Raw genomic sequence first — 27,994 nt, 5'->3', positions numbered from 1 at the left:
GAGCAAGAAATCAATCCTTGAGCTCAGCAGCATCTGCCTGGCCTCTTCCCCCACACACCCGTGGCTCCAGGAGGTGCAACTATGTACTCCTGGCTATCCAGCTCACTAGCAGTGTTGTTTGCCACTGGGGAAGCACTTCACTGCCAGGTGTTCCTTGGGCCAACTCTGAGGAGGCTGCCTGCCCTGGATAGGGAATGCCATCTTCTCAGAATTCCTGAGACCCATGACTGAGGAGGCTGCCTACCCTGGATGGGGAATGCCATCCTCTCAGAATTCCCGAGATGCATGACTCTGAGGAGGCTGCCTGCCCTGGATGGGGAATGCCATCCTCTCAGAATTCCCGAGACCCAGAAAAAGTCAAACTGGTTTCATTTTGGATGATGTTAGCATGGCTCCTCAAGTGCAGACTGACTGACTGGACCCTCGGTGCACTCCCCGCCAGCTTTCATTAGCATTCCCACCAATGCTGACTCTAGACTGCACTCTGTCCTCTTTCTAAAGCCTGCTACCCACTTTTGTGACCACATGCTACTGACTCTTCCTCCTAGGTGCCTTGATTATGACCAAAAACTAATTAATGTCTCTCAGGTCCTGCTGTGTGCAGGGAAAGCACAAGTCAGCTTTAATCACTGAGAGTGAACACAGCAACAATTCCCTGGATACTGGGTTAAATCTTGATGCCAGTGCAATTTTCATCACCTGCCAACTGATTTTTTCTTTTACCTATACTTACAGTAAAACTAACAGTGAAGGGAGACACATTTTGCCTTACATTCAGGAAGAAACTGCTTTGGCACAGATGGGAGACAGCAGACCACAAGCATCAAACACTGCCTCTGGGTGCCTGCCTTCAAGGTCCTCTCCAGAGGTGAGCTCCTTGTGAGAAGTCTACATTGAGGCATTTCTATTAGCTCCATTTGAGACAGTGATGTGAAGTCAGGGAATGAAGAGCTGTGGTTTCTATTTGCTCATGGTGCCACTGGCTGAAGGGAAGCTGAGGGCAGAGGTCAGACTCTGGACGGCAGGGGGCGCTCCTCCTCCTCTGTGGGGACCTGAAGCTGTAGGTGCCTGTGGAGGGCTGTCCTGGGCCAACTAGTCCAGAAACCTGGGGTACCTATGGACACCCTAATAAGCCTTGGGCAGAAAAAGACTTTTATTCTAAATACACTTTTGGGTTTTTTTTTTTTTGGTTTTTCGAGGTAGGGTCTCACTCTGGCTCAGGCTGACCTGGAATTCACTATGTAGTCTCAGGGTGGCCTCGAACTCTCGGAGATCCTCCTACCTCTGCCTCCCGAGTGCTGGGATTAAAGGTGTGCGCCACCACGCCCGGCTTCTAAATACACTTTTGAAGGCCACACACAAGTAGAATTGTTCTCATTCTAGCTCCTTAGAGCAGGACTCATGTATTAGCACTGCACCGCTTGCCAAAACAAAATGCAAAGACGAGATGACTTAAGCATCAGAAATTTATTTAATGCTCTTGAAGGTAAAGGCCAAAGCCAAGATGCCAAGAAATTCCCAGTGATGGCATCTTGGTACTTCTGGACAGTGACATTCTGTGCTCTCACACAGCACACAGAAATGGTTTCTCCTACTCCTCTGATATGACCCAGGAGTCTATGAAGATGGGACCTCACCCCTGTGACTTCCTTTACCCTGAGCTCTCTGCAAAGCCCGGTCTCCGCATGTACTCAAGGTGGGATTAGAGCTTAGTATGTAATTGTGGGAGGACACGGTCCATAGCACTTTGTGCTAAGATATTCTTTACTAAAGTATAATCATCACACTGGAGCAATCACACCACAAGAATGTCGATGCTGTCATGGGAAGTGTACACTTATTTTAGGGAAAACTGTGACATCTTAGAAAATATAAAATGTTCTATTTTGGCAGCAGAAAGTCAAACTTTTTGACATGGCTTCTCTTAAAACCTTATACTTTTGAGCGTAGACATTTCCCCTGAACTATTAGAATTCAAAAGTTTTAAAATTCACCCCATCACACTATTCTCTGAATTCCAAAACTGAGGCAATCACTAAGAGTTTTGAAAACAACCAAAACTTTATTTACAAAAGTAAATTTTAACTGACTTTTATGTCCGTTATTGTTACTCTGGCAGCAGTGATTTTCAGGAGTACTGAGACATAGGTTATACAAACAGCAAAGTATGCATAGCTGCTTTCCTCTAGTTACAATGTAGAATGGAGAAACACCCCTTAACTCGGTTGTTTGGTCACGGTTTTGTGCAGAAGTCATGTTTCAGGGTCACATAACCATGGGCTGAGGATTTCCCAGCAGCAAAGGAGCTAGTCTTAGCAAGGCTCTCACTGGCATTTTCAGCTGTTTAAACCTGAAGAGGAGTTCAGCGAAGCTTGTGCTTCCTAGAGAAAAAAGACAAAAGTTCACATCTATAAATAAATCCAGCCACACAACTCTTTCTGAGGATACACTGACAAATCACAGCTGAAACAGTCATTCTTCCCTTTAAACACAATTACCTAATGACAACAGCCCAGGTATGAACTTACCAGTTCACCCTAAAAATTTAGACTTACCCATTTTGTACTTCAGAAAGTGATTTCTGTAGAAGCTACCAATATGTGAAACCACTAATATTCGTTTGTACATTATTTAAACATAATTAGCAAAGGTGTAAATTACTACTAAGTCATTTTGAAAAACTGGTTCAAGGGGGGTGGAGAGATGACTTAGCAATTAATGTGGCTGCCTGAAAAGCCAAAGAACCCAGGTTCGATTACACAGGACCTACGTAAGCCAGATACACAAGGTGGCTCATGCATCTGGAGTGTGTTTGCACTGGCTGGATGCCCTGAAGTGCCCATTCTCTCCCCCTCCCTCCCTCCCTCCTTTCCTCCCTCCTTCCCTCTGCTGTTTGGTCTCTCTCTCTCTCTCTCTCTCAAGTAATTAAATTTAAAAAAAAATTTATGTCCCCAAAATACTTTAATTTTTTTTTTAAAGATGTCAACATCCTTTATTTTGCAACAGCAAATGGAGAAAGAGAACATGTCAGTATTTGTTCCTGGGTCAGCACCCCCAAACACCACTGCCACTCTCAGTAAGAATACTTTAATTTCTGATCAATGATCCTTTAGCCTACTGAGAAGGGACAAACGTGGAATGGGGGCAGGGAGGAGGGAAAAGATGATACCAACAAATGATGTAGCCACACAAAGTATGTCCTTAAACAGACACACACCAAGATGGCTGGAGAGATGGCTTAGTGGTTAAAGCACTTGCTTGCAAAGACTAGGGATCCAGGTTTGACTCCCCAGAACCCACATAAATCAGATGCACAATGTGGCACATGCATCTGGAGTTCGTTTGCAGTGGTAACAGGTCCTCTTGCACCCATTCATATTCTTTGTCCCTCTCAAGTTAAATAAAATATTTTTAAATTAAAAATACTAACAACAACAAAAATCCCAAAATGAAAATGAGAAAGAGTTGATCTAATACCCCTTGGTCTAACAAACAAATCTCAACCTTGGAATCAGATGACATGTAGTTCACTGAAAGTTTGGCACAATTATCTGGGGACTTTTTACAAAAGCTGCCCAGGTGATTTGGTTTCACAGACAGAGTCTTGACCAATGGCACCAAAGGCCAGCATTACCTAAAACTATTGCTTTGTTAGGCTTTCTGCCTCCCCCCACAGCCCCAACAACACAGACTATACATTCCTGGTATCTCCAAATCCCTTATGGTTTTACTCTGTCCCAGACAATGAAATTTCACCTCCTTGAGTATTAGGTATTATTTTAATTCTGAATTACCAAGCTTGGACCTAGGACATAGTTAAATTATGGGAAAAGCAATTTGAACCTCTTTTATTATGATTTGGTGACCAGAACACTGATTAGTCTAGAGTCAAATAATTCCCAAAACTGAGACAAGACCCTACTAAATCCTCCTCTTAAGGCCCCCAGAGTTATGACACTGTGGAGCCAGGCATTATTCTAATTGACAGAGGTCACTGGCACAGCTCTTCCCTCCAGGAAATTCCTCTCCACACGTCTTGGTCAGTAAGTGCCCCTCTGAGATGACGGGCACTAAGCCTCTGCAGATGGCTGCTGCTCTCTGCACAGCTCTTTCCTCTTTGCAAACTCTAACTCTCTTGCTTTCCCTGTATGCTCAGCTCCCTTCCCTGAGCTGAGAGTGTCTTCCAGGCTCTCTGGGGGTTCCCTCTCCTTCCCCATACTATGGAAGCTCCCAGAGAAGAAAGCAAGGGAGAAACATGGGGCTCATTTTACCTCATGGCTCATGGAATCACTGTTCTTCACTGGTTGAAATATGGTATTTGAAAAGCCACTAGCTCATGTATGGTACACTTTTAGTTTCAAAAGAAGAGTACAGCAGGTCTCTGTTACTCTTCCCTGGCTTGAATAGGAAGCCAAACACTTTAAAAGTTTCCCCTTTACTTTCAGGAGTTTGAATATTATGAGGAAGTAAGTCTAGGTGCTTTTGTAGTTAACCTGCTCAGGGTCCACTGTGGGCTATCCATCACCAGCCATTTCAGAATTCCTCACCCTCAAGTATCACTTCAACTCATTCTACTTGTCCCCTTCCTTGATGATCACCGCTGAATGCAGGAGAGACCTTTACCCTGGAGGTCCTAATGTGTCTTGCACTCTCTTCTGTGCTTTCTGTCCCTGTTCTCTGGGCTTCACACTATTTACATTCTCCTCATTGGTCTGCCAGTTCCCCCAGCACTGTGTAATATGCCATCTAAGCCAGCATGCAAGTTCAGTTGTTAGGTTTTTTCAGTCCTGGGATTTCCACTGAGCTCTTCTGTACAAACGGTTTTGGGTTTCTGGTGAAATTCTCTTTCCCGGTATTTATTTTATTGAAAAAATTAGTTATTGTTACTGTGGTGGTTTGATTCAGGTGTCCCCCATAAACTTAGGTGTTCTGAATGCTAGGTTCCCAGCTGATGGGGATTTGGGAATTAAAGTCTCCTAGAGGCAGTGCATTGTTGGGGGCAGGCTTATGGGTGTTATAGCCAGTTTCCCCTTGCCAGTGTGTGGTACACTCTCCGGTTTCTCTTGTCCACCTTATGAGGGCCAGGGGGTGATGTCCACCCTCTGCTCATGCCATTGTTCTCTCCTGCCATCATGGAGCTTCCCCTCTAGTCTATAAGTCAAAATAAACTTTTTTCCCACAAACTGCTCTTGGTCGGGTGACCTCTGCCAGCAATGTGAACCTGACTACCACAGTTACTTTAAGTCCAAGTCTAAAAACTCCAAAATATTGAACAAATATAGGTTTGTTTCTATTATCTGTGGAGCTTTTCTTATGTCTTATAATTTTTAACTCAAAACAAAGTACTGGGCTGCCTGACAGGAAGGAAAATTAACAGAAGTTAAGGAGCGAGGATGATGATAAAGATACATTATTACATATCGAAAAATCTGCCCACAGAAAATTAACAAAAATAATAGGTCTGGGGGCATAGCTGAGTAGCAGAGTGCCTAAAATGTGTAAGGTTCTGAGTTGATTAATCCCCAGAACTAGAAAATTAAAACACACCAAATACTGTTTATTAAAAATTACAGAGGGGGCTGGAGAGATGGCTTAGCGGTTAAGCGCTTGCCTGTGAAACCTAAGGACCCCGGTTCGAGGCTCGGTTCCCCAGGTCCCACGTTAGCCAGATGCACAAGGGAGCGCACGCGTCTGGAGTTCGTTTGCAGAGGCTGGAAGCCCTGGCGCACCCATTCTCTCTCTCTCCCTCTATATTTCTCTCTGTATCTGTCACTCTCAAATAAATTAATTAATTAATAAAAAAAATTACAGAGGGTAGCCAGGCGTGGTGGTACACGCCTTTAATCACAGCACTTGGGAAGCAGAGGTAGGAGGACTGCCGTGAGTTTGGGGCCACCCTGAGACTCCATAGTGAATTCCATGTCAGCCTGAGCTAGAGTGAGACCCTACCTCGAAAAACCAAAATAATAAAATAAAATTTAAAAAAAAGTTTCCAGAGGGTGCTTGCTTTGGCATCACATATGCTAAAATTGGAAAGATGCCAAGAAGATTAGCATGGCCCCTGCACAAGGATGACATGCAAATTCATGAAGTGTTCCATATGAAAAAAATAAAAATTACAAAGGTTCTGCAAAAGACTTCTCGAGAACCTCCTGAGGAAGTTAACTACAAAACGAGCAGACATTCTCTGTTCTCTTGCAGGCTAATACCACAATTGAGGTGTTTCATGTCCCCCTTCTCACCGGGCCTGACTGGGTATAATTTCAAAAGAATGGCTGAGAGATTAGCACAGCAAAGCTCCTTCATCTTCACAGCCCTGAAACCACCTTCCATCTCCTTACACTCTGCGGCTGGTGAAACGCCTGCTCAGACGCCTGCTCACATCGCTAGCCTCTCAGCTTTTGCTGCATCTGAAGCCGTTGCATTCCCAGGTAAGGACCCCAAAAGAAAACCTCCTCCACTGCTCCCTCCCAACTGAGATTTCACTCCTCAGCTCAGGAACATGCTGCTTTCTGCTTCATGGGGAAAGCCAGAGTAGATTCTCCTCATGGGGCTCCCCTTCTCTCAGAGATGGCCACAAGCAAGCCATCCAGCAATTGCTCCAACAGCTATTTAATGTTTTTTGTCCATCTTTTATATTTGGTAGAGGGAGCTTAATACAAGCAATAAAGACAAGTCTGTATAGAGTGCATGCATTTTGCTCGGAAGTTTCCCAAACAGTAACAAATCAGTACTATCACTGACTTTAAATGATCACATAAAACAGCTTTCATCCCACTCACAAATACTTTTTATCCTCAATTCAGGGGTAGCTATTTGACAGTCATATAAATAAATAAGGCCGCTGAGAAGTCACCACATTTTATTATTTACTTTATAAAACAAACTTTGTATATGTTTTCCCATTCTAAAAATTAGACAGAACCCAGTATTTATGGATTGTTTCTTTGGGGTAGGTTTGAGGCAGGGTCTCACTCTAGCCGCTGGCCTTGAATTCAGAGATCCTCCTACCTCAGGGTGGCAGTTTGAATGTAAAATGTCCCTCACTCCAGTTTCATGTGTTTAAATGCTTAATCCCCAGCTGGTGGGGTTGCTTGAGAAGGTTATGGACCTTTGGAAAGTGGAACCTTACTGGAAAAAGTGTATCACTGAAGGTAATATAGTCCAGCCCAGCACAGCCCAGCCTACCACACTGAGCTCGCTCTCTCTACTTTCTCCATGCTGAGGTGAAGATGTTTCACCCAGCTGTCTGTTCCTGCCGCGCTTCCCCCAGCATGACAAAACGTCCCTCAAAACTGTAAGCAATAAGCAAGCACTTTTCTTTCATAAGCTGCTTCTGCTAGAGCTAAAGGTGTGAGCCAGCACACCCAGCAACCCTTAAACTTTATATACCATTACAAGTGCAAACACATAAAATTAAGTACTTGATAACTTTAAAGTGGTGTGTGATTTAAAACACTTAGGAAATTTAAAAGTTTTTAATAAGAAAATCAAATGGAGCTTAGAAAATATATATAGCTTAGTAGAATTTGCTCAGCACACCTCAAGACCTCAGTACTACCAAAAAGAAAAAAAAATTAATACAGATGAATAATATAAATTTACTTCGCATACCAGTATTTCTTACTGTGTGAATAAGAATCCATCTTTTTTGCTTGTTTGTTTTTTTGAGGTAGGGTCTCGCTCTAGTCCACAATGACTTGGAATTCACTATGTAGTCACAGGGTGGCCTTGAATTCACTGTGATCCTCCTACCTCTGCCTCCCAAGTGCTGGGATTAAAGGCATGCACCACCACGCCTGACTAGAATCCATCTTTTTTATGAGTAAAAGTACACGCATACATAAACATGGTTATTTTCAGAACAATTTCTCAACAATGACAAAACACGAATGAAGATAAAAACTGCACCAGAGAAAGTCACTAGAAGCTTTTCTAAGAAACTGCTTGGTAAGAGAGGTTCTAAAAAGAAGACTGAGATGTGATTACCTTCCAATCCCAGAGGTGGCAGGTGCCGTGGCGCTGGAACAGAGTGGTAGACAAGGAAGCAGGCCAGCATGCTGAGCTGAGGCTCCTCCACAGGCTGCCCACTCAGATAAGCATGCACACACATGTCACCTCCAGCTGTGGGAGAGACCCAGAAGAAGCTGAACCAGCCGAAGGAAGGAATGAGCAGCATGGGAATGGCTTATTTTTCACTACTTTTCCATCAACAAGTCATGAAGTATTATACTGGGTACAGAGGCAAGCGTGGCCTGTCATTGCAGAGTTTGGAGTGTTGTGAAGAGACAATTTTACACAATTAGAAAAACAAGCAAAACACATTAACAAACTTCCATGCCAAGTCTACTGCCCGCTACCCTGTAGCATTTGAAGGGACTTGAACGCACTGCCTTCAGCCCAGAACCAAACCCCATTTATGATCTCACCCCCAGAGTATCTTCTTGATAGGTCTAGATTTAGGTCAGGAAAATTGGATTTGAACAAGTTGCAGGAGGTGCTACAGTTCAGAAATCATACTTTCAGAGCCATCGCCATAGTAATCACCTGAGGGCAAGTGATTTAAGCCATTTTGTGGAGACATTCTCTGCTACAAGGAAGAGGGGACTAAAAATGTGGGCATGGTGGTTTGAGTGCAAAGTGTCCCCCAGAGGCCCACGTGTTTGCATACTCAATCCTCATTTGGTTGTGCTGTTCAAGAAGGCTGTGAAACCTTTAGGAGGTAGAGCATTGCTAGAGGAAGTGTGTCAATGTAGTGGGCCTCCAGGTTTTAGTCCAGCCCCACTTGCTGCTTGCTGTTTTCTCTCTCTCTCTCTGTATCACCTTCCTCCCTCCTGATATGATGATGTGATGTCAGCTTCTGGCTCCTGCCATGCTTCCCCTGCCATGATGGACTCTGACTTCTGCAGCTGGAAGCCAAAATAAACCCTCTTCCTTCCATAAACTGCTTCTGGTTCAGTATTTTGTTCCAGCAACAAGAAGGTATCTGATACAATGAATGAGACACAGTCCAGGGTAGAAATAGGAGACACTCAATGTCATCTTTGCTTCTTGGAAATAAATTTCCCCATACTTATGCCTGCATTCCTGTAGGCAACTGTGTCCTTTCTCTGAGCACTGCGATAATCCTGAGGCAAGCAATTACCATGAGTAGGGATAAAGTGACCACACAGAGCACAAATGATGGAGACTCAGAAATAGAGTTTAAGCCCCTGAAATTAAGTCTCCTAAGCCTGTCTTAGCTCTGTACTTAAGTTCATGGCATGAGTTTATGCTTGTCCTTATTACATAAACCAGGTTCATTCAGGTCTTCTTCCTTTTACAGACACACAAGGCATTGGAACCCAAAAGAAACTTTGAGAGTGAGAAATAAAAAAATGTCAGGAAAATTGTAATCATCAAGTTCTGTAAAGAACAACCAAACAGTCCAGGCTGCTAGTTTGGAATACGCCAGTGACTGCCTATGTTACCACACTCTATGACATTTGCAAATCAGAGATTCTGCCAAGATTTAAATATATATTTCTCACCAATAGCTAACACACACTGTGGGTATTCAAATAGTACAGTGAATAAAAGAAAATACTGAGGCATATAAGATAACATATTTCCAAAAGAATGAGACTTAAAATGATTTTTAAAAAGTTAAAGCTACATGGAGGAAGCTGGTAGGCAGTTTACATAGCTGCTTCCCACATATACTCTCCACAAGCTGCTTTACAATTTGATTCTTTTTCACAACTTATTTTCTAGTCTATCATCAGGAAAACTTTTAGTTGCATTGTATTCAAACCTTAGCTTCTGCCTATCATTAGTAACTTAAGGAATGAAGCAGGACTGTCACTTCAATTACTAGCATTAGTAAAGGCAGGTTGCTATTAGAAATTTAGTAGATGTAATGAAATGATCCTGGAGTTGACTCCTGAAAGTCAACTTCAGGTAGAGTAACATACATTCTTCATCAAAACCACTTCTCCAAGATAAAAATAACCTTAGACATTCCTTGTAATCAGAAGTCAGTACTGCTTGCTACAGGCAGAAAACCACTGGCACAATGTCCAAGGTTCTCAATGACTGGCTCAGGGTTAGTACAAGAACTCACCCAAAAAGCATGTAACAAGTTCTAAATGGCTAAACGGTACAGGCAAGAAAAGGAAATATCAGTATCTGCTGCCCTCAGGTAGGCAACAGGCCAGACCCTGTAGAAACAGAAGTCACAGCCACTAGCAACATGCCCGATTCTAGAACAACATGAGGTCCTAACCCCGAGTGGTATTTAAAAGGCCATTTATATCATCGGCAAGTTTCATAAAAGAAGCTGAAGTGCTACATAACCAGTGTCTAACCTATCCCGCAGAAGTATTACATCTATAGCAATCCTAGCAATACACAGAATTGCTTGCCAGGGATAAACAATGAAGAATATGAAAGCCTCAGGCTGGAGAGATGGCTTAGCGGTTAAGCGCTTGCCTGTGAAGCCTAAGGACCCTGGTTCGAGGCTCAATTCCCCAACACCCACGTTAGCCAGATGCACAAGGGGGCACACACGTCTGGAGTTCATTTGCAGTGGCTGGAGGCCCTGGCGTGCCCATTCTCCCTCTCTCTCTCTATCTGCCTCTTTCTCTCTCTGTCTGTTGCTCTCAAATAAATAAAAATAAAAATAAAAAAGAATATGAAAGCCTCAACCAAGTGTATCCTACAGCAAAGGGCACAGGACTGCCATACCTTGCAGCCACTGGTCCAAGGTGTTGTCAATAGTGCACTTTACCACAGGCAGGAACTCAGAGTTCATGAAGAGCCCTCGCTTAGGGTGGTTTTGCAGCCGTTCCTGATGGCTTCGTGAGCTGAAAAAATCTAACACCAACTTTATCTGCCACAGGTCAGATGTATCAGACATTTCTCTTTTTCCAAGACTTCTTATAGACTGGAGAGGGAAGAGGAATAGCAGTCTATTTAATGATAGGGTAAAGTATGCCAATCATCTCTTCCTTAGTATGGTATTCTGGGGTATGCTGTGGGCCTATGGTATATTTAAACACAGTTATTCCCACACAGGAGCTCTCCCTAGCATAGTACATGGCTTCCTTTCATCAAAACACGACAGACTCCACATAAAAGCAAAAATGGCCAATGAGTTTATTCTTGGCTAAGCAGCTCAGAATAATAAAGATCCAATGGGTGTACAGCCAGTCACCTCTGGGAAACACAGGCTGAGCACAATGTCAATACATTATCAAGAATCTCCAAGTTTGCCGGGCGTGGTGGCGCACGCCTTTAATCCCAGCACTCGGGAGGCAGAGGTAGGAGGATCACCATGAGTTCAAGGCCACCCTGAGACTACAGAGTTAATTCCAGGTCAACCTGGACCAGAGTGAGACCCTACCTCGAAAAACCAAAAAAAAAAAAAAAACCTCCAAGTGCAAACCCAATGCCACTCATCTTTCACACACACACACACAAACAAAAAGGGGAGCAAGGAATTCCACAGAGGAAGACAGCCCCACTCCAGCCAGCACCAAATCCAATCTTTTTGGATCTACCTAGAGCTTCCAACTAAGAAAGGTTTATTTTTGTTTTGTTTTGTTTTTTAAGATGTCTAAAAGCAAACAAGAAACTGAAAAGAGCACACAGGGAACTCCTCCACACTGTTCACTAAGGTTTTTGAAATACAGGATCATACTTATCAGAAATGAAGCAGGTTTTTGGTCATACCTGATCCATTGCTATGTATGCAGGCAACATCTCTGGAGTCTCCTGAGTAACACATTCATAGAGTATTGAAGAAAAGAGATCCAGAATTTCCTGTTTCTGTGGAAAGCCAGAAGTATTTTGTAGCACATCAAAGGATATGACAAAATCAATTAACAAATCAATTATAGGGCTGGAAAGATGGCTTAGTGGTTAAGGCACTTGCTGTGAAGCCTAAGGACCCAGGTTCGATTTCTTACTCCCCATGTAAGCCAGATGAACAAGGTGGCAAATGCATCTGGAGTTCATTTGTAGTGCCTAGAGGCCCTGGTGCGCCCATTCTATCTGCCCCTTTCTCTCCACCTCTAATAAACAAATAATTAAAAAATCAATTGTATAACAGCTACTATGGCTCATTCTGAAGGCCTACAGTGAACATTACAACAGTTAATTTTTTTTGAAAATCACAGCAATGCAATATTAAACATCAATTTTTAAGAAAATTAAGGAACAGTGAAGTGACAATGTGTACTATGAAAGATAGTGGATCCAACTGGGACAAAATGAGTGGATAAGACACCACAAATACAAGCCTCAGGCAGCAGGGAAGAGATGGATCCATGAAAGCAGCAGTACATTATCAACAAAGATGCAGGAGTCAACACAGCCCTGACCACGTATGAAGGACCAGCAGATTCTAGTCCAGGCAGGAGGTGGGGAGGGGGGGTTTGGAAGGCAAGGGCAAGCACAGGCTTTATCAATTTTCTGGCCTTGAATGCATACCCTAGTTCTTACTAGCCATAATACACCTGGCATGTGGCATCATTGAGTAGCAGTTTCCTCATCTACAAACCCAGGTCAGAATAAACTGAGAAAATTATGTTAATTATTCAACAGAATGTACCATATATAGTGAGGATTCAACAAATAAGAAAGGTTATTTCACTCATTCTTCATAACGTTGTAAGATAGGTTTTACGATGATAATCCTACTTGATAATGTGGCAACTAATCACACCTTAGACAGGCTGCTGCGAGTTTTTCCAAAGACCATTTTCAATTGTAACCAGCAGGCTTTAATCCTGAATGATCTTATTCCTACATCCATTTTTTCCCTGTCTGCAGAAGTTAAACCCAAACCACTAACCACCCTTGGAATCCTGAAAAGAATAACTGTGACCCCCCCACCCAAGGGATATTTACAATACTACTTGTTTTCTGTCATTCTGATTGTAGCAACATAGAAAACTTTTAAAATATTTTTATTTTAAAAAAACGTGTGGCAGTGCACACTTTTAATCCCAGCACTTGGGAGGCAGAGGTAGGAGGATCACGAGTTTGAGGCCACCCTGAGAATACATAGTGAATTCCAGGACAGCCTGAGCTAGAGTGAGACCCTACCTCAAAACCAAAAATAAATAAATAAATATTTGGTTTCCATTGAGTGTTTTATTTCTTCTACATTTATTTTGTGTTCGTGTGTGGGGGCAAACATGTGCTACACATCATGTGCATGGAGGTCACAAGCCAACCCTGGCAGTCAGTCCTCACCTTCCCACTTGCTTGAGGCAGGGTCTCTTTGTTGCTCACTGTTGCATTCACCAGGGTGACCTGCAAGCTCCCAGGTGATTCACCTGTCTCCACTTCTCTGATTGTGTCATTGGACTTTTTTTTTTTCATTTTTTTCGTGTTTACTGACCATTTGTATTACATGTTTTGACAAAGTCCTGTTCATTTCATGAGCTCATTTGTTGATCAATAACAAAATAATATATAAATAGAATTTTATTTCAGCTATAAAAATAAAGTTATGTCACTTGCAAGAAAATGGATGCAACTGGAGATGATCATATTAAATAATTACCATGTTTTCTCACAATTATAGTTTCTAGATTTTAATATTTTCTTTTAGGGTATTTTAAAGTTTTATTTATTTATTTGAGAGAGTCAGAGAGAGTGAGAGAGAGACAGACAGACACACAGAATCAGCACACCAGGGCCTCTAGCCACTGCAAAGAACTCCAGATGCATGTGCCACCTTGTGCTTCTGGCTTATGTGGGCTCTGGGGAATCGAACCTGGGTCCTTTGGCTTTGCAGGCAAATGCCTTAACCACTAAGCCATCCTTCCAGTTCAGTTTCTAGATTTTATATAGATATATAAAATTGTGTATGGGAAGAGGGGCTGGAGAAATGGCTCAGCAGTTAGAGATGCTGCTTGCAAAGCTTGTCAGCCTTGGTTCAATCCCCAGTATACACGTACAGCCAGATTCACAAAGTGGCATGTGCATCTGGAGCTCATTTGCAAGGACAAGAGGGCCTGATGCACCCATTCTCATTCATTCATTCTCATTCTCTCCCCTCTTTCTCTCTCTGCTTAAAAATGAATGAATAAAAATAAAAATTAGGCCAGGCATGATGGCACATGCCTTTAATGCTTTTAATGTGAGGCAGAGGAAAGAGGCCTGTTGTGAGTTTGAGGGCAGCCTGGGTCTACAGAGTGAGCTCCAGGTCAGCCTGAGCTAGAATAAGACCCTACCTTAGAAAAAAAAAAAATAAATAAATTAAAATTAAAACGAATTGTGTGTGTATGACATGAAAGTCGAAGTGAAACTACACAGGGATGAAGGGGACTGATGGAAGGAGGGAAATCAAGGCAAGGAGAATAATGAGTATGAGGAGACTATGCATATAGTAGATACATGTGCAAGGCTTAAATAACCAGGAAACAGCCACTAAGCTGGTAAGCACTGAAAACAATGAAGAATCAACACAAGGGCTGGAGAGGTGGCTTAGCAGTTAAGTGCTTGCCTGTGAAGCCTAAGAACTTGGGTTTGAAGCTCGATTCCCCAGGACCCACATTAGCTAGATGCACAAGGGGGTGCATGCATCTAGAGTTCATTTGCAATGGCTAATGGCCCTGGCATGCCCATTCTCCCTCCCTCCCTCCCTCCCTCCTCCTTCCCTCCCCCCCCCTCTCTCTCTGCCTCTTTCTCTCTGTCACTCTCAAATAAATAAATAAATAAATAAATAAACAGAAAATTTTTTTTTAAAAAGAATCAACACAAGAAATAATCACCATGAAAACTAGCTTGAAATAGAAATTTAAAGCTGTTTTCCCTATTAACATAAATTGCTGAATTCAGTAGTTTCAGAACGTGCTAATCTGGGCTGGAGAGATGGCTTAATGGTTAAGATGTTTGCTTGCAAAGCCTCATAACCCAGGTTTGATTCCCCAGAGCCCATGTAAGCCAGAAGCACATGGTGGTATATGTGTCTGAAGTTTGTTTGCACTGGTGTGCCCATTGTCTCCCCCTCTTTTTCACTCTCTCTCTCCTTTTCTCTCTCTCCCTGATTAATTTAAAACAAAAATGTGCTAATCTATGTTACTCAAGTAAAGACTAGCTAACACATCTGAAGCATCTGATCAGTTTCAAAAGCAGATGAGGACATGACCATGTCTTGGGTTGTGTGCAGAAAGAAATGACAAATTCTTATTCTAATTCAGCTCAGCAAATCAAATAATTATATTTACCTGACCCATGTTCACAGATGGCTTGCAGAAATATTCAGCAAATGATAGAAGGGCTGGATCAGAAGTAAAGGCTGAGATTGTTTCTGGCTAAAAGAGAAAAGCAACAATATAAGTGAGACTATGAGACTATTTTCCTTTCAGTTCCAACCATAACTCATGGAGTTATAAAATTCCGCCTCTTTCCCTCCACATGGCGATCCCACAAACCCAAGTGTACGGACCTGCTGCAGCTTCATCACGCTGTTCTGCTGACCTGCAAGATGCTGGGACACAGCTAAGAAGAGCTACTCCTTTATCAAAATACCAATAATAAACAGGTCTTTTTTTCTTATACAACTCACCCCCAAAATGCTTTCCCCCTTCTCCAAATAAAAGACTAAAATGTCCACATAAAAGGATTGACAAAAGCCAGGTGTGATGGCACATGTCTTTAATCCCAGCGCTTGGGAGGCAAAGTCAGGAAGATCACTGTGAGTTTGAGGCCACCCTGACACTAGATAGTGAATTCCAGGTCAGACTGGACTACAGTGAAACCCTACCTTGAAAAACTTAAAAAGGGGGGGGGGGGGGGCTTGATAGAAACCATTGCTGGGAAAGTAATGGAACAAAAGAGAACCACTCAAAAAATTAAAAAAAGAAAAAAGTTGTTAAGGGCTGGAGAGAAGGCTTAGTGGTTAAGGTGCTTGCTTGCCTGTGAAGCTTAAAGACCCAGGTTTGATTCTTCACATCCCATGTAAGCCAGATGCACAAGGTTGAGCATGCATCTGAAGTTCATTTCCAGTGGCTAGAGGACCCAGCGTGCCCATTCTCTCTCTCTCCCTTTCTTTCCCTCTCCCTAATAAATAAATTTTTTTAAAAATGTATAAAAAAAAAGAGAGTCACTCAAAATGACAGTCACAGAAAGGACAAATACCATGAGTTCAAGGCCAGCCTGGGCCAAAGTGAGACCCTACCTTGAAAAAAAATTTAAACTTGATATTTACCTTACAACTGAATTAACTTTTCATATAGGCTCTAATTTGTAAAAGAAGTAATACTGCTAACTTAAAATTTAACTTGGCCCAAATATTTTTCAAAAGTATCTCATAAACATTTTAAAAATGCTGTCACACAAAATTCTTTAGTATAAATCATGGAAAAATACTTATAGATTCAAATCTTGCTAACTACTATAAAGGTTCATTGTTAAGTAAGTGACTAAAATGAAATATATGTTGAATTAAAATAAGCATGCCTTGGGAGGCAGAGGTGGGAGGACTGCTATGAGTTCGAGGCCAACTTGAAACTAATTCCAGGTCAGCCTGGGCTAGAATGAGATCCTACCTTGATAAAGAAATAAAAAGAACCAACACCTATGTACACATAAACTAAGAAGTGCTAGCATGAAACACTATTTGAGAACTATTTTTTATTTATATTTATTTATTTATTTATTTATTTATTTATTTATTTAGAGAATGGGTACACCAACCAGGGCCCTTAGCCATTGCAAATGAATTTCACACACATGTGCTACCTTGTGCATCTGGCTTATGTAGGTTCTGGGGAATTGAACCTGGATCCTTAGACTTCTCAGGAAAGTGCCTTAGCTGCTAAGCCATCTTTTCAGCCCTGATTTCAGAACTATTAAGTAAAATTATTAAACCAAAAATTATTTATAGAGTTAAAGTATACTGTGAATATCTTTGCCACTAAATATAATCATTAAAAATATTTTTACCTCTTTACTTGCTAGGAGAGAGAGAAGAATGAGAATGAATATGAATGGGCATGCCAAGGACTCTGGCCACTGCAAACAAACTCCAGACTCCTGTGCCACTCTGTGTATCTGGCTTTACATGGCTACTGGAGAATCAAACCTGGACCACCAGGCTCTGTAAACAAGCACCTTTAACTCCAAAACCATCTTCCTAACCCTAAATATAAGTCTTGTATAGAGTACTGACAGATTGTCCCTATTTTCATATGGCTATCTCACAAAAGAAATGGAATCCAAGGTTCATCAGGCTTTACAATCTGGAGCAATAAAAAAGAAAGTTGGTCAGATGGGGACAGTTTCTCTCACCCTTCAGTTTGAACCAGTCAACATTTACCTTGAAAGCCCGGGCTTCAGAATTCCTATTAGCAACTGTCTGTGCCAACAAACTCTGCCACCCCATTGGGTCTTCTTTGTAGGAGAGCTGGCCCGCCCTGAGCTTGACATATAACACCCCATCTTTGGAAAGAATTGACCTGAAAAAAAAAAAAAAGGATGCACTGCACTTGAGATATTATTGGTAGTCTTGACTGCAAATGGTGTTAACCACAGGATGTAAAGTCTTCACCATTCTTCACCATGATTACTTACTGTGTGGACAATTAAATCATTCCATACAAGCAAGCATAAAATACACCTCCACCTTTCTTGTGATCTAGAGTCATTAGCTGGTTTAAATGTGAATGAATTCTATCTGCTCAAGTGTAAGCCTGAAAGGTAGTATTTTACCTATCACTTCTTGGTATTCCCTATGTCCCACAGCACTTTGCTTAAGACACTGGAACTATTAAACATCTATTAATTTGTTTGCAACCAAACAAATAATGCAAATGTAAAGACAGCAATCAGTTATCAGAGTGGGAAAATACTAACTGGGACCAAACTAAAAATATTTACATCTTTGTTAAACTTTCACACTAAACTAAACTTACTTACATATAACTAGTTTCTACCTAAAAACCTACCATAATCTTAAGTCAATTCTAACAACAAAAAAAAATTGGCAAAGGCATGCAACAGAAGATATCTGACAAAAACCAGCTGTTATTTAAAAAAATATATATTCCTTTGATGGGACTTCTGGTTAAAATGGCAGAATAGGATCCACATCAAAGAAATTCGGGGGCAAGTTACGATACAATACCACCTTTTCCCAAAAAGTGAAGGTGTCAACCAGCTATTGTGATGCATGCCTTTAATCCCAGCACTCTGGAGGCAGAAATAAGAGGATCAATGTGAGTTCAAGGCTACCCTGGGACTACAGACTGAGTTCCAGATCAGCCCAGGCTTGAGTGAGACCCTACTTTGAAAAAACAAACAAATGAAAAAAGGATGCCGGGCATGGTGGCGCACGCCTTTAGTCCCAGCACTCGGGAGGCAGAGGTAGGAGGATCACCGTGAGTTCAAGGCCACCCTGAGATGACAGAGTGAATTCCAGGTCAGCCTGGACCAGAGTGAGACCCTACCTCGAAAAACCAAAAAAAAAAAAAAAAAAAGGGGGGAAGGTTTCTGCTCTTACTCTTGGTTGGTGAATCTGTTTTATGTTAAATTGTGAGTCTGGGAAGAACGAAGGTCAATCAATATGACAAGATAACCCACTGCCTACATGTGACCTTTGCCACATCTGCTGGAATCCAGGAGACACTGCAAAGAAGTAGAGATTTTGACACAGGTAGTGCTCTCACTGCTAGCTTGACAACCAGCTCCAGGGAAATGGAGACAAACACCATGGCCACTCAAAACTGATCAAAGCAGAAATCCAAAGGCCATAGAGAACTCAACACTAAATCAGTCTTCCATCATACCTGTCCAGGTTTAGGAAACCCTGCACAAGAGGGGGTAAGAAGAATGTTAAGAGGCATAACCAAGGCCTTCATGACCCCATAGTGAATACCAGTAACACCACTGAGTAGGGTCCTCAGTGGAATGGGGCAGCTGAGAGGGGACATAAGAGTATAACCTTTAAAAAAAACTTTTAGAAGGAAAACAATCCACTTTATGGACACTTAAACTAAATCTTACATTAGTGTATCAACAAAGTTTCATTACTGCCTGAAGGTACATCAATTTAAGTCTCTCAAGGAATAAATGTAATTACAGTTTTATTTTCAAATTAAAACATTTAAATTTTAATTCAAATCCTGTTTCAAATATACAGGACATTTTAGGAAACGTATTGGCATACCATCTTGGATGAGATCCAAAAGTGAGAGGCAACAGTCTAGATAGCCACCTTTAATACTGCCTCCCAGTATGCTTCTACTCACTTCCCAAAGGTACGGCTGAAAAACCGAGCATACTTACTTCAAGTGTTGTGTTCCCTTGCTTAAATCTATCAGCAGTTCCCAGTATCTTGGGCCTTTGACTTTAATCTGCCAAAACAAATGTAAAAATAGTTAACCCAAAGCCAATCATGCTAGTGTGGCCAACTGAAACCCATGCTCCTAAGAGGAATTAGTAACTCAACTGGAAGAGACTACAGGGTAACAGTTAACACTCCTTTCCTAATAAATAGGCATGGAGATCATATTCTGGAGGGACCCAGACCACCAGTAGATACTACTAATACAGCTTTCTCTACAGTTCATGACTATTCCATCAATTGCTGTTTTTTACAAAGCACAGAAAAACTGAGGCTTGTGTGCAGCTAGGTTTAACACTAGCCTGTCCTGTTTTAATCGATCCCTTGGACAGCATTCCCAAAGTCACCCTCAGGTTACCTGCTTTAAAAGATGGAGTTCTGGAAGAAGGGTTGGCGCCATCAATTCTTCTTTGGTTTGTTCATACCACTGAGTGCCCTTTATAAAAGTAAAAACATAGGCACTATTAAAAACAGAAACCTCCATTGTACCTATCTCCCTTCTTCATAGTCTGCAAACAGACTATTAAATGACAAAAAAAAAAAATCTCAAATTTTCCCCCCACAGCGGCGGGTACTGAACGCAGGAGTCGTGTACATAGTATGCTAGTGCTCTACCACTGAGCAACATCTGCAGCCATGACACTCAAGCTTAAATTAATTTACAGGAATCACCACTTGGAGACTTGCCCTTCACAGGCCACAGTACTGAAGGGCTGAACATTCACAGCCTCTGGTTTCTGCACATGTAGTCTTGCCTGCTCAGCCAACAAATCAAAACCCAGTAGCCACTGTGACAGCTGTTCCAACCTCTAGAGCTGGACACGGCATTCTCCCTTTTTCTGCTTTCCACACACATACCTCCACTAATGCACTATTCTCACTACATTCATGCCTGGTTCCCTAATGTGCACAAGTTCCTTAAAGAATATGACAATGTCACCACATTTTCATATCCCTAAGTGTCAAGAGGTATAAGATTTTATATACATACATACATACATACATATGTATAATTAAATATACAAAAGGTATTTCACAATTTGCTAAAGGAAGGCTATATGTCATATAATCTGTATATCTAAATAAAGATCTCTCATCAAATACATGACTTAGTGATTTCAAATCCCCCCCCAAAAAAAAGATCTAAAAATTGTTTCAACTCAGCCACATACCAGTCACATAAATCTACCAGGAGTATTTCCAAACGATAAGCTCTAAGGACAAAAGAATAGCTGATGATGAAAAAGTATATCTAAATACTATAAATAAGCCTAAGTGACCTGACGGTTGGAACTCTGGAAGCTTCTATCTCTTAGTGTTCAACCCACCATGTCACTTTTTGCCAGATAAACTTTCCCTTACCCCCACCCCCCCGAGGTAGGGTCTCGCTCTAGCCCAAGCCGACCTGGAACTCACTATGTGGTCTCAGGCTGGCCTCAAACTCACAGTGTTCTTCCGACCTCTGCCTCTAGAGTGCTGGAATTTAAGGTGTGCACTGCCATGCCCAGCTAGATAACAATTCTGAAATAATCTGACCTGCAAAGTTGGAGTGCTAATAAAACTGCAAATAAATGACAGGAAGAGTTACCTTATAAGTAACTTCTAAGAGAGCATAGCAGGGCGTGTTTGTATCTACATCCACAGGTACCAGCAGCCTTGGTTCTGCAGCTAGAACATAGAGGTGCCGGAGAGCCTGGAGATGATACCTATACACAGAAAGACAAAGAGGAGGTGACAAGAGCTGACAAAAGCATGACATGAGTTTAACAACTTACTGTTGCTTCCAGGCTGAAAGGGGGCAGAAGCTGGAGAATTAATATCCTCACATGAAGAGGAACCAGAAATGAAGACAGTAAATTCAATTTAAAACTACATGAAGGGCTGGACGTGGTGGCGTACACCTTTAATCCCAGCACTCAGGAGGCAGAGGTAGGAGAATCACTGAGAGTTCGAGTCCACCTGGAGACTAAATAGTGAATTTCAGGTCAGCGTGGACTAGAGTGAGACCGTACCTCAAAAAACCAAAAACAACTACAGAAAGGGCTATTGAGAGAGAAACAGAATAAGAGTATGCCAGGGCTTCTTGTGCCTGCAAACTCCACATGCATGTGTCATATTGTGCAGCTAGCTTTATGTGGTACTGTGGAAATGAACCGAGGTTGGCAGGCTTTGTAAGCAAACATCTTTAACCTCTGGGCCATCTCCCCAGCCCTGGTTTAATACTTTGTAAGAGAAACTTCTTAAAATGTTTAGCTAGGAAGATGAACAAAGAAATGGCGGGCGTGGTGGTGCATGCCTTTAATTCCAGCACTCGGGAAGCAGTAGGAGGAGGATCACTGTGAGTTCAAGGCCACCCTGAGATTACCTAGTGAATTCCAGGTCAGCCTGGGCTAGAGTGAGACCCTACCCAGAAAAAAAAAAAAAAAAAAGAAATGCCCATTTGGAAAGAGCTCTATGAAAGCAAAATGCAACCAATTACCTTCTATGATTATTTAGGAAAAATCATGTTGAAGTAAAAAAAAAAAAATCACTAGACTCACCGGTTGTCAGTGCTGTGAGCTGGGAAGTGTGGGTATAGGGCACAGAGGAGTGCAGCAATGGAAGAGTTTGACGTGCTCAAAGAGTACCTGCAGGAAAATTTGGAGGGGACAGATGCTATTAATTTTCCTGTGGATATTTAAGGCATCCTTGAGTTAGGAGAGTAGAGCATACCAGCAGGCAGACTGGTAACATGCCTTGAGAAACACGAATGTGTCCATGGTGTAATTTTGCTTATCAGTTACCCCATTTCAAAATCAACTATTTAAAGCAGAAGCAACATTTCACTAATGTTAAAATTCAACTCCACAATTTCAACCTTAGAATTAATGAGCAAGGTTTTAGCCTAACACAGTACAGGAGTGAGGACCATGAAACAAACAATCCTAGAAATTATAAGTAAGAGGAGTCATATATAAAGTATGCCACCATCTTCTGCAAGTTTCTGACTTTTAAAAAATACATAATTTGGGCTGCAGAAATAGCCCAGCAGTTAAAGACACTTGCTTGCAAAAGCCTACTGGTCCAGGGCTCAATTCCCCAGTACCAAGAGGCCCTGATGCACCTGCGCCCCCAAACCCACATGTTAATTTAACAAAATGTTTTGGACAAAAAGTACAGACTTTTTTACTTTGTACCTTACATTTTCTTCTGTTTTGATAAAACATGAATATTACTTTAGAATGATGGGCTAAATTAAAAAAAAGATCAAAAAAGTTACTTTTTAAAAAGTTACAGTGAAGACTGAGGGACTGCTTAGTGAATAAATTGCAAGCATGAGGACCAGAGTTCAGATCCTCAGCCCCCACATAAAGGCTGAGTGGCCATGGTGGTCTTCCTGTAATCCCAGTGTGGGAGGTTACACAGGGGGTCCCCAGGACTAGCTAGATTAGCTCCGTCAGCAAGCACTTGGTTAACCTGAGTGAATATGGTGGAGAGAGATTGAAGAAGACACCTGACATCAACTTCTGGCCTCCACACGTGTGCATGCACACCCCCCAAGCACACTTAGAAAAGTTACAGTGAATGCACAATTATTCTCTAAATGTAAATCATTTTTACCTTATCAATATTATACTTTTTTCAAAAAGACCATATTTTCCTAGTGAAGGATCTTTTGCAATTTTCCTTAGAGTATTTTACTGTTTCTAAAATGTAATACAGCAAACAGACAAGTTAGTCTAGAGTTCTAGAGATTTTCTTATAGATATTTTGAAATATAGATGGGACAGAACATTGAATAAAACAACTTTTGAAGTTACTCAGCATAAATATATATGGCTTTGTATACATGCTCACATATGCACATACCCAAATCTCCTTTCCTCCCTTTTTAATAAATAGAATTTTTTAAAAACTTGGTATTCAATACTCAATAACTTATTCATAGATAATAAAGTAAGAGATTCCAAAGTTCAAAAAACTATATCTACCTTGGCATTTTCTCTGCCATTTTGATAAATCAAAATTCAAAGATGTATGATCATATATGAAAGCTACAAACTTGGGAATCAAAAAATAAGGGTGTAGGCTATGCTATAAGCTTAAACATTGTTACAGAGTATATATAACCATCTAAAAATTTTAAAATCACTAACTAGGCAGTAACAGAGAGGGAAAAAATGGATTTAGCATAGAAGAGCATATACAGTCATGCCAGTGGAATGATGAAAGATGTGATGAAGACAATAAAGTAAGCTGGGAATGGTGGTGCCGCCTTTAATCCCAGCACTCAGGAGGCTGAAGGAAGAGGATCACTATGATTTCAGTGAATTCCAGGTCAGCCTGGACTAAAGTAAGACCTTATCTTGAAAAGCCAAAACCAAACAAACACAGAAACAAACAACAAAAATAATAAATAAAATACATCTAGGAGGTTATTTAGAAGCAAAATAATTTCTAAAATCACAAAAGTTAAAAAAAAAATCCATGTTAATATTACTGTAACAATTTTCTTGTTTTGTTTTTTCAAGGTAGGGTCTCACTCTAGACTAGGCTGACCTGGAACTCACTCTACAGTCCTAGGCTGGCCTTGAACTCACAGCAATCTTCCTACATCTGCCTCCCATGTGCTGAGATTAAAGGCATGCACCACCACACTCAGCCTTTAACTGTAATTATTCTTGTTAGCTCTTTATTATTTTGTGTGTACATGTGTGTGTTGCCAAGAATTCAAACCCAAGGACTTGCATACATGGAAACAAGTATGCTGGCTTTAACCATTCTTAATTCTAAATACATTTAAAAGAAGTTGAGAGGAAAATGCATACCTTTCTTATAATCTTTGTTTATATTATACTTCTGGAAAGCTGAGTTTCAGTGGTTAGTTTCAAAGGAGAAAAATAAGCCTATATGACTTGTATAATTGTTAGATACACCAATGAGAGAAGTGAATGAAGGAATACACCAGTCACAGAGAAGACAATAAGGTAACAACTGATATATGTCATCAATGAAATTCTAGTCAGTGTTTTATCAAGTCATGTGCTATGGACCATGAAGCATTCCAAGACTTATATAAAAATGTAAATGGCCAGGAACAGAAAAACATATTTTGAAGATTAAAAAAAAGAGATTATTATAGATTTCTCATGAACACATTTTAGCAATGGGGGAAAAAAACCATACTCATTTACCTTCCTCCTCCCAAGAACAGAAGTCCAAGGGCCATGTGGTGGGCTAAGTGAAAACCATAGTTCATTTCACCACCTGTTTTCATGTGCAAGAACCGACAAAGCTGCAACACCTTTAAGTTCCCAGAGCCAGCCATTACCATAGCAAGAGATAACAGCACAACACTCAGACAAGTTTCTAGGTTGTAAGGACCTGTCTGGTAACACAAAAAGATGGCATCAATGTAACTGCTGTTTCATTTCTTTATTACACAAACTAAATAGTCAGAAATGGAAGATTACAAATGCTTATAATGCCCAAAAACATCTAAGTAAAATCAAGTATGTACTCTAATAGAAAATACAAGTTTAATGTAGAAAATTTTAACAATATCTTCATGAAGGAAATAACAATTACTTGCAGTCATCCAATTACTCAACAAGAATTGACATTAACACCATGGATTTCTTTCTCCCTGAAACTTTCCCTATATATTTATTTTTTAATAAATAAAATAGAGGTATTATTACACATGGTATTCTTTTTGTTGTTGTTGTTATTGTTTGAGGTAGGGTCTTGCTCTAGCCCAGGCTGACCTGGAATTCAATCTGTAGTCTCAGGGTGGCCTCGAACTCACAGTGATCCTCCTACCTCTACTTCCCAAGTGCTGAGGTTAAAGGCACATGCCAACATGCCCAGCTCTACATGGTATTCTTAATCCTTTAAATAACTTATTATAATCAATCTTCACACTAAAAAACTTTTGTGCATGAATTTGCTACCTCCAATGTATAAGGAAATATGAATATGCCAAAATTTACTTAATAACTTTAAGACTTTTTGATAATTCTAAATTTTTTCACATTCTAAATATTGGTCATAGGTCTGCATAATTTTCCCCAGGAAATGAAATCTTATAGTCTTCTAGTCATGAGATCAGTACTGTCTCAAAGCAACTGAACCTTGACAAGTACCAATGCTTTTAAAGGAAATGTCTAGCATTCAATAACATGAAAGATCAAAGAGTATGGCAATCCTCTGATGTTATACCTATTATATTTATTCTCTTGTCACAAGAATTAGAAACACATTCAAAATGAAAGTATAATCATATTCTTACCTAATTAATATATTAAAACTAAAATAAAAAAACAAGTCAGTGCGTCAAATATCCTGTTTAAAACTCAAAAAGCAGAGGTATTTGTCAACACCAAGTATCTGGAATACAAGTAAGTTAGTTTATTTTATTCCCAAAATGAATCATAAAAGACTTACCACTGAAGCATTAGGTGCAGATAAGTAAGACATAAAATCTTTTGCAAACTTATGCTGAAAAAAATAAAAATCAGAAAAAAATCAAGTTAAAAGACCTAAGGCTTTAACATCAAAAAATTAAATTAAGGAAAACAAAGAGTGAAGCATTCTTACCAAACAATTAAATGCTGATAAGTTTTCTGAGCCAGCAAATCGAAAACCCAGAGATAAGCAGGCTCCTGCAATTATGTAGACATGTGCTTGCCTGAAAAAAGATTACAAGAAATTTGCTTTAGTTTTTATTTGCATGTGTGTGTGTGTGCGCGCGCGCGCACAAATGTGCATCCAGCTTTACATGAGTGGCTGGGGAACAGAACCCCGGCTGGAGGTTTTGCAGACACAAACCTTTAACCACTGAGCTATTGCTCTAGTCCCACAGAAATTTCGTATTCTTGAGGCTAGGAAAACAGCTCAGCAGATAAAGATGCTTATTTGCAAAGCCTGGCTGTCTGGTTTCAATTCCCTAGTATCGACGTAAAGCCAGATGCACAAAGTGGCGCATGTGTCTAGATTCCATGTGTAGTGGCAACAGACATTGGTGTACCCATTCCTGCCTTCCCTCTTTCTCTTTCCCTATGCTTATAAATAATTTTTCTTTTTTAGTGTTTTTTTTTTTCAAGGTAGAGTCTTACTCTGGTCCAGGCTGACCTGGAATTCACTATGTAGTCTCAGGGTGGCCTCAAAATCACGGCAATCCTCCTACCTCTACCTCCCAAGTGCTGGGATTAAAGGCATGTGCCACCATGACCAGCTTAAATAAAAATTTAAAAATGAATAAATATTCTTTTTCTCCAGAGTTTCTATCCTTCTGGGATGGGAATGCTCAATAATGTCCCTAACTAACCTGCCAAAAGATTTCAGTGTATTTTTTCAATAGAAGCACGATGTCACCCTTACTGACGACATCTGCCTCTCGTCTTACACTGTGTCAAATGCTACAAAAAGGGACAAATTTAAAAAAAAAAAAAAAGCAAACTAGAAATAGTAAAACAACGAGAAAGTACAATTAAAAATCTCTTATTTTTTTTTTCTTAGAGATAGGATCTCATGTATCCCAGGCTGGCCTCTGCTTACTACATACCAAGGATGACCTTGAACTTCTGATCCTACCAGCCTCTACTTCCCAAGTGCTGGGATTACAAAGCCTAACATAGCTAGCCCAACTTCATGCAGGGCTTTGTGGAGGACATGCAAGCACTCTGCCAACTGAGCTACATCCCCAGCCCATCCAATATACTGTGTGGTGGGTTGTTTTTTATATATTTTTAAAATTTTTATTTATCTATTTGAGAAAGAAAGATGGGAACAGAGGACTGGGTATGTCAGAGCCTCCAGGCACTGTAGCAAATGAATTCCATATACATGTGCCAACTTTTGCGTCTGGCTTACATTTGTACTGGGGAATCGAACCTAGGTCTTTAGGCTTCACAGGCATGTGCCTTAACCGCTAAGCCATCTCCCCAACCCTGATATGGTTTTTTAATTGATTGTTTTTTGGATCTATGCTCTACATGTATCAGTTATCTGACAGATGCTAGAACAGTTAATTTATATTTATTACATTACTTACGACAAAGTTTCCAAATTCAAATCCTCTGAGCAAGGCAATTCAATTTCACTAAGAGAGATGCTATTTTCTCGTATAATCTGTCAAAGCAGTAAACAAGAATACCTGAAATCCATTGTTTCAGTTTAAATATTTAAGAAACTGAACACTGTATTACTTGTCATGGCTACATGAACATAAAGCATTACCAGCCAGGCATGGTGGTGCACGCCTTTATTCCAGCACTAGGGAGGCTGAGATAGGAGGATCACCATGAGTTTGAGGCGAACGTGAGACTATATAGTGAATTCCAGGTCAACCCATGCTAGAGTGAGACACTACCTCAAACAAACAAACAAGCTTTACCAAACCATTTCAACCACAGGTTTTTGTTTTCTTTTTGGTTTTTCAAGGTAGGGTCTCACTCTGGTCCAGGCTGACCTGGAATTAACTATGTATTCTCAAGGTGGCCTCGAACTCACAGTGATCCTCCTGCCTCTGCCTTCCAAGTGCTGGGATTAAAAGCGTGCACCAGGGCTAGAGAGATGGCTTAGCAGTTAAGCGCTTGCCTGTGAAGCCTAAGGACCCCGGTTTGAGGCTCAATTCCCCAGGACCCATGTTAGCCAGATGCACAAGGGGGTGCA

The 27,994-nt window shown here is 40.9% G+C and overlaps 1 protein-coding gene and 1 non-coding gene across 3 annotated transcripts in view; one reads left to right on the top strand and one right to left on the bottom strand.

Annotated features, from left to right (window-relative positions):
• Window positions 1-1,452: 1,452 nt before the first annotated feature.
• Window positions 1,453-27,994, bottom strand: part of Anapc1 (anaphase promoting complex subunit 1) — a 96,494-nt gene continuing 69,952 nt past the window's right edge. For both annotated transcript variants that reach the window (XM_045146906.1, XM_045146907.1), the window contains 14 exons: window positions 27,375-27,451; window positions 25,919-26,009; window positions 25,766-25,819; window positions 24,514-24,707; window positions 21,880-21,966; window positions 20,928-21,045; window positions 19,698-19,775; window positions 19,282-19,349; window positions 17,315-17,453; window positions 15,222-15,308; window positions 11,713-11,808; window positions 10,726-10,924; window positions 7,990-8,124; window positions 1,453-2,381 (listed from right to left, as the gene is read on the bottom strand). In XM_045146906.1, the coding sequence (XP_045002841.1) occupies window positions 2,266-2,381; window positions 7,990-8,124; window positions 10,726-10,924; window positions 11,713-11,808; window positions 15,222-15,308; window positions 17,315-17,453; window positions 19,282-19,349; window positions 19,698-19,775; window positions 20,928-21,045; window positions 21,880-21,966; window positions 24,514-24,707; window positions 25,766-25,819; window positions 25,919-26,009; window positions 27,375-27,451 (1,539 nt within the window). In that variant the 3' untranslated portion in view covers window positions 1,453-2,265. The remainder of the gene's footprint in view (window positions 2,382-7,989; window positions 8,125-10,725; window positions 10,925-11,712; window positions 11,809-15,221; window positions 15,309-17,314; window positions 17,454-19,281; window positions 19,350-19,697; window positions 19,776-20,927; window positions 21,046-21,879; window positions 21,967-24,513; window positions 24,708-25,765; window positions 25,820-25,918; window positions 26,010-27,374; window positions 27,452-27,994) is intronic.
• On the top strand, window positions 6,000-6,106 carry LOC123460415. The gene has a single exon (XR_006636980.1). It is a non-coding gene; the product is annotated as a U6 spliceosomal RNA (small nuclear RNA).

Source organism: Jaculus jaculus, chromosome 4 (assembly GCF_020740685.1).
Source record: "Jaculus jaculus isolate mJacJac1 chromosome 4, mJacJac1.mat.Y.cur, whole genome shotgun sequence".
Lineage (NCBI taxonomy): Eukaryota > Metazoa > Chordata > Mammalia > Rodentia > Dipodidae > Jaculus > Jaculus jaculus.
This window is presented reverse-complemented; position numbering and strand designations above follow the sequence as displayed.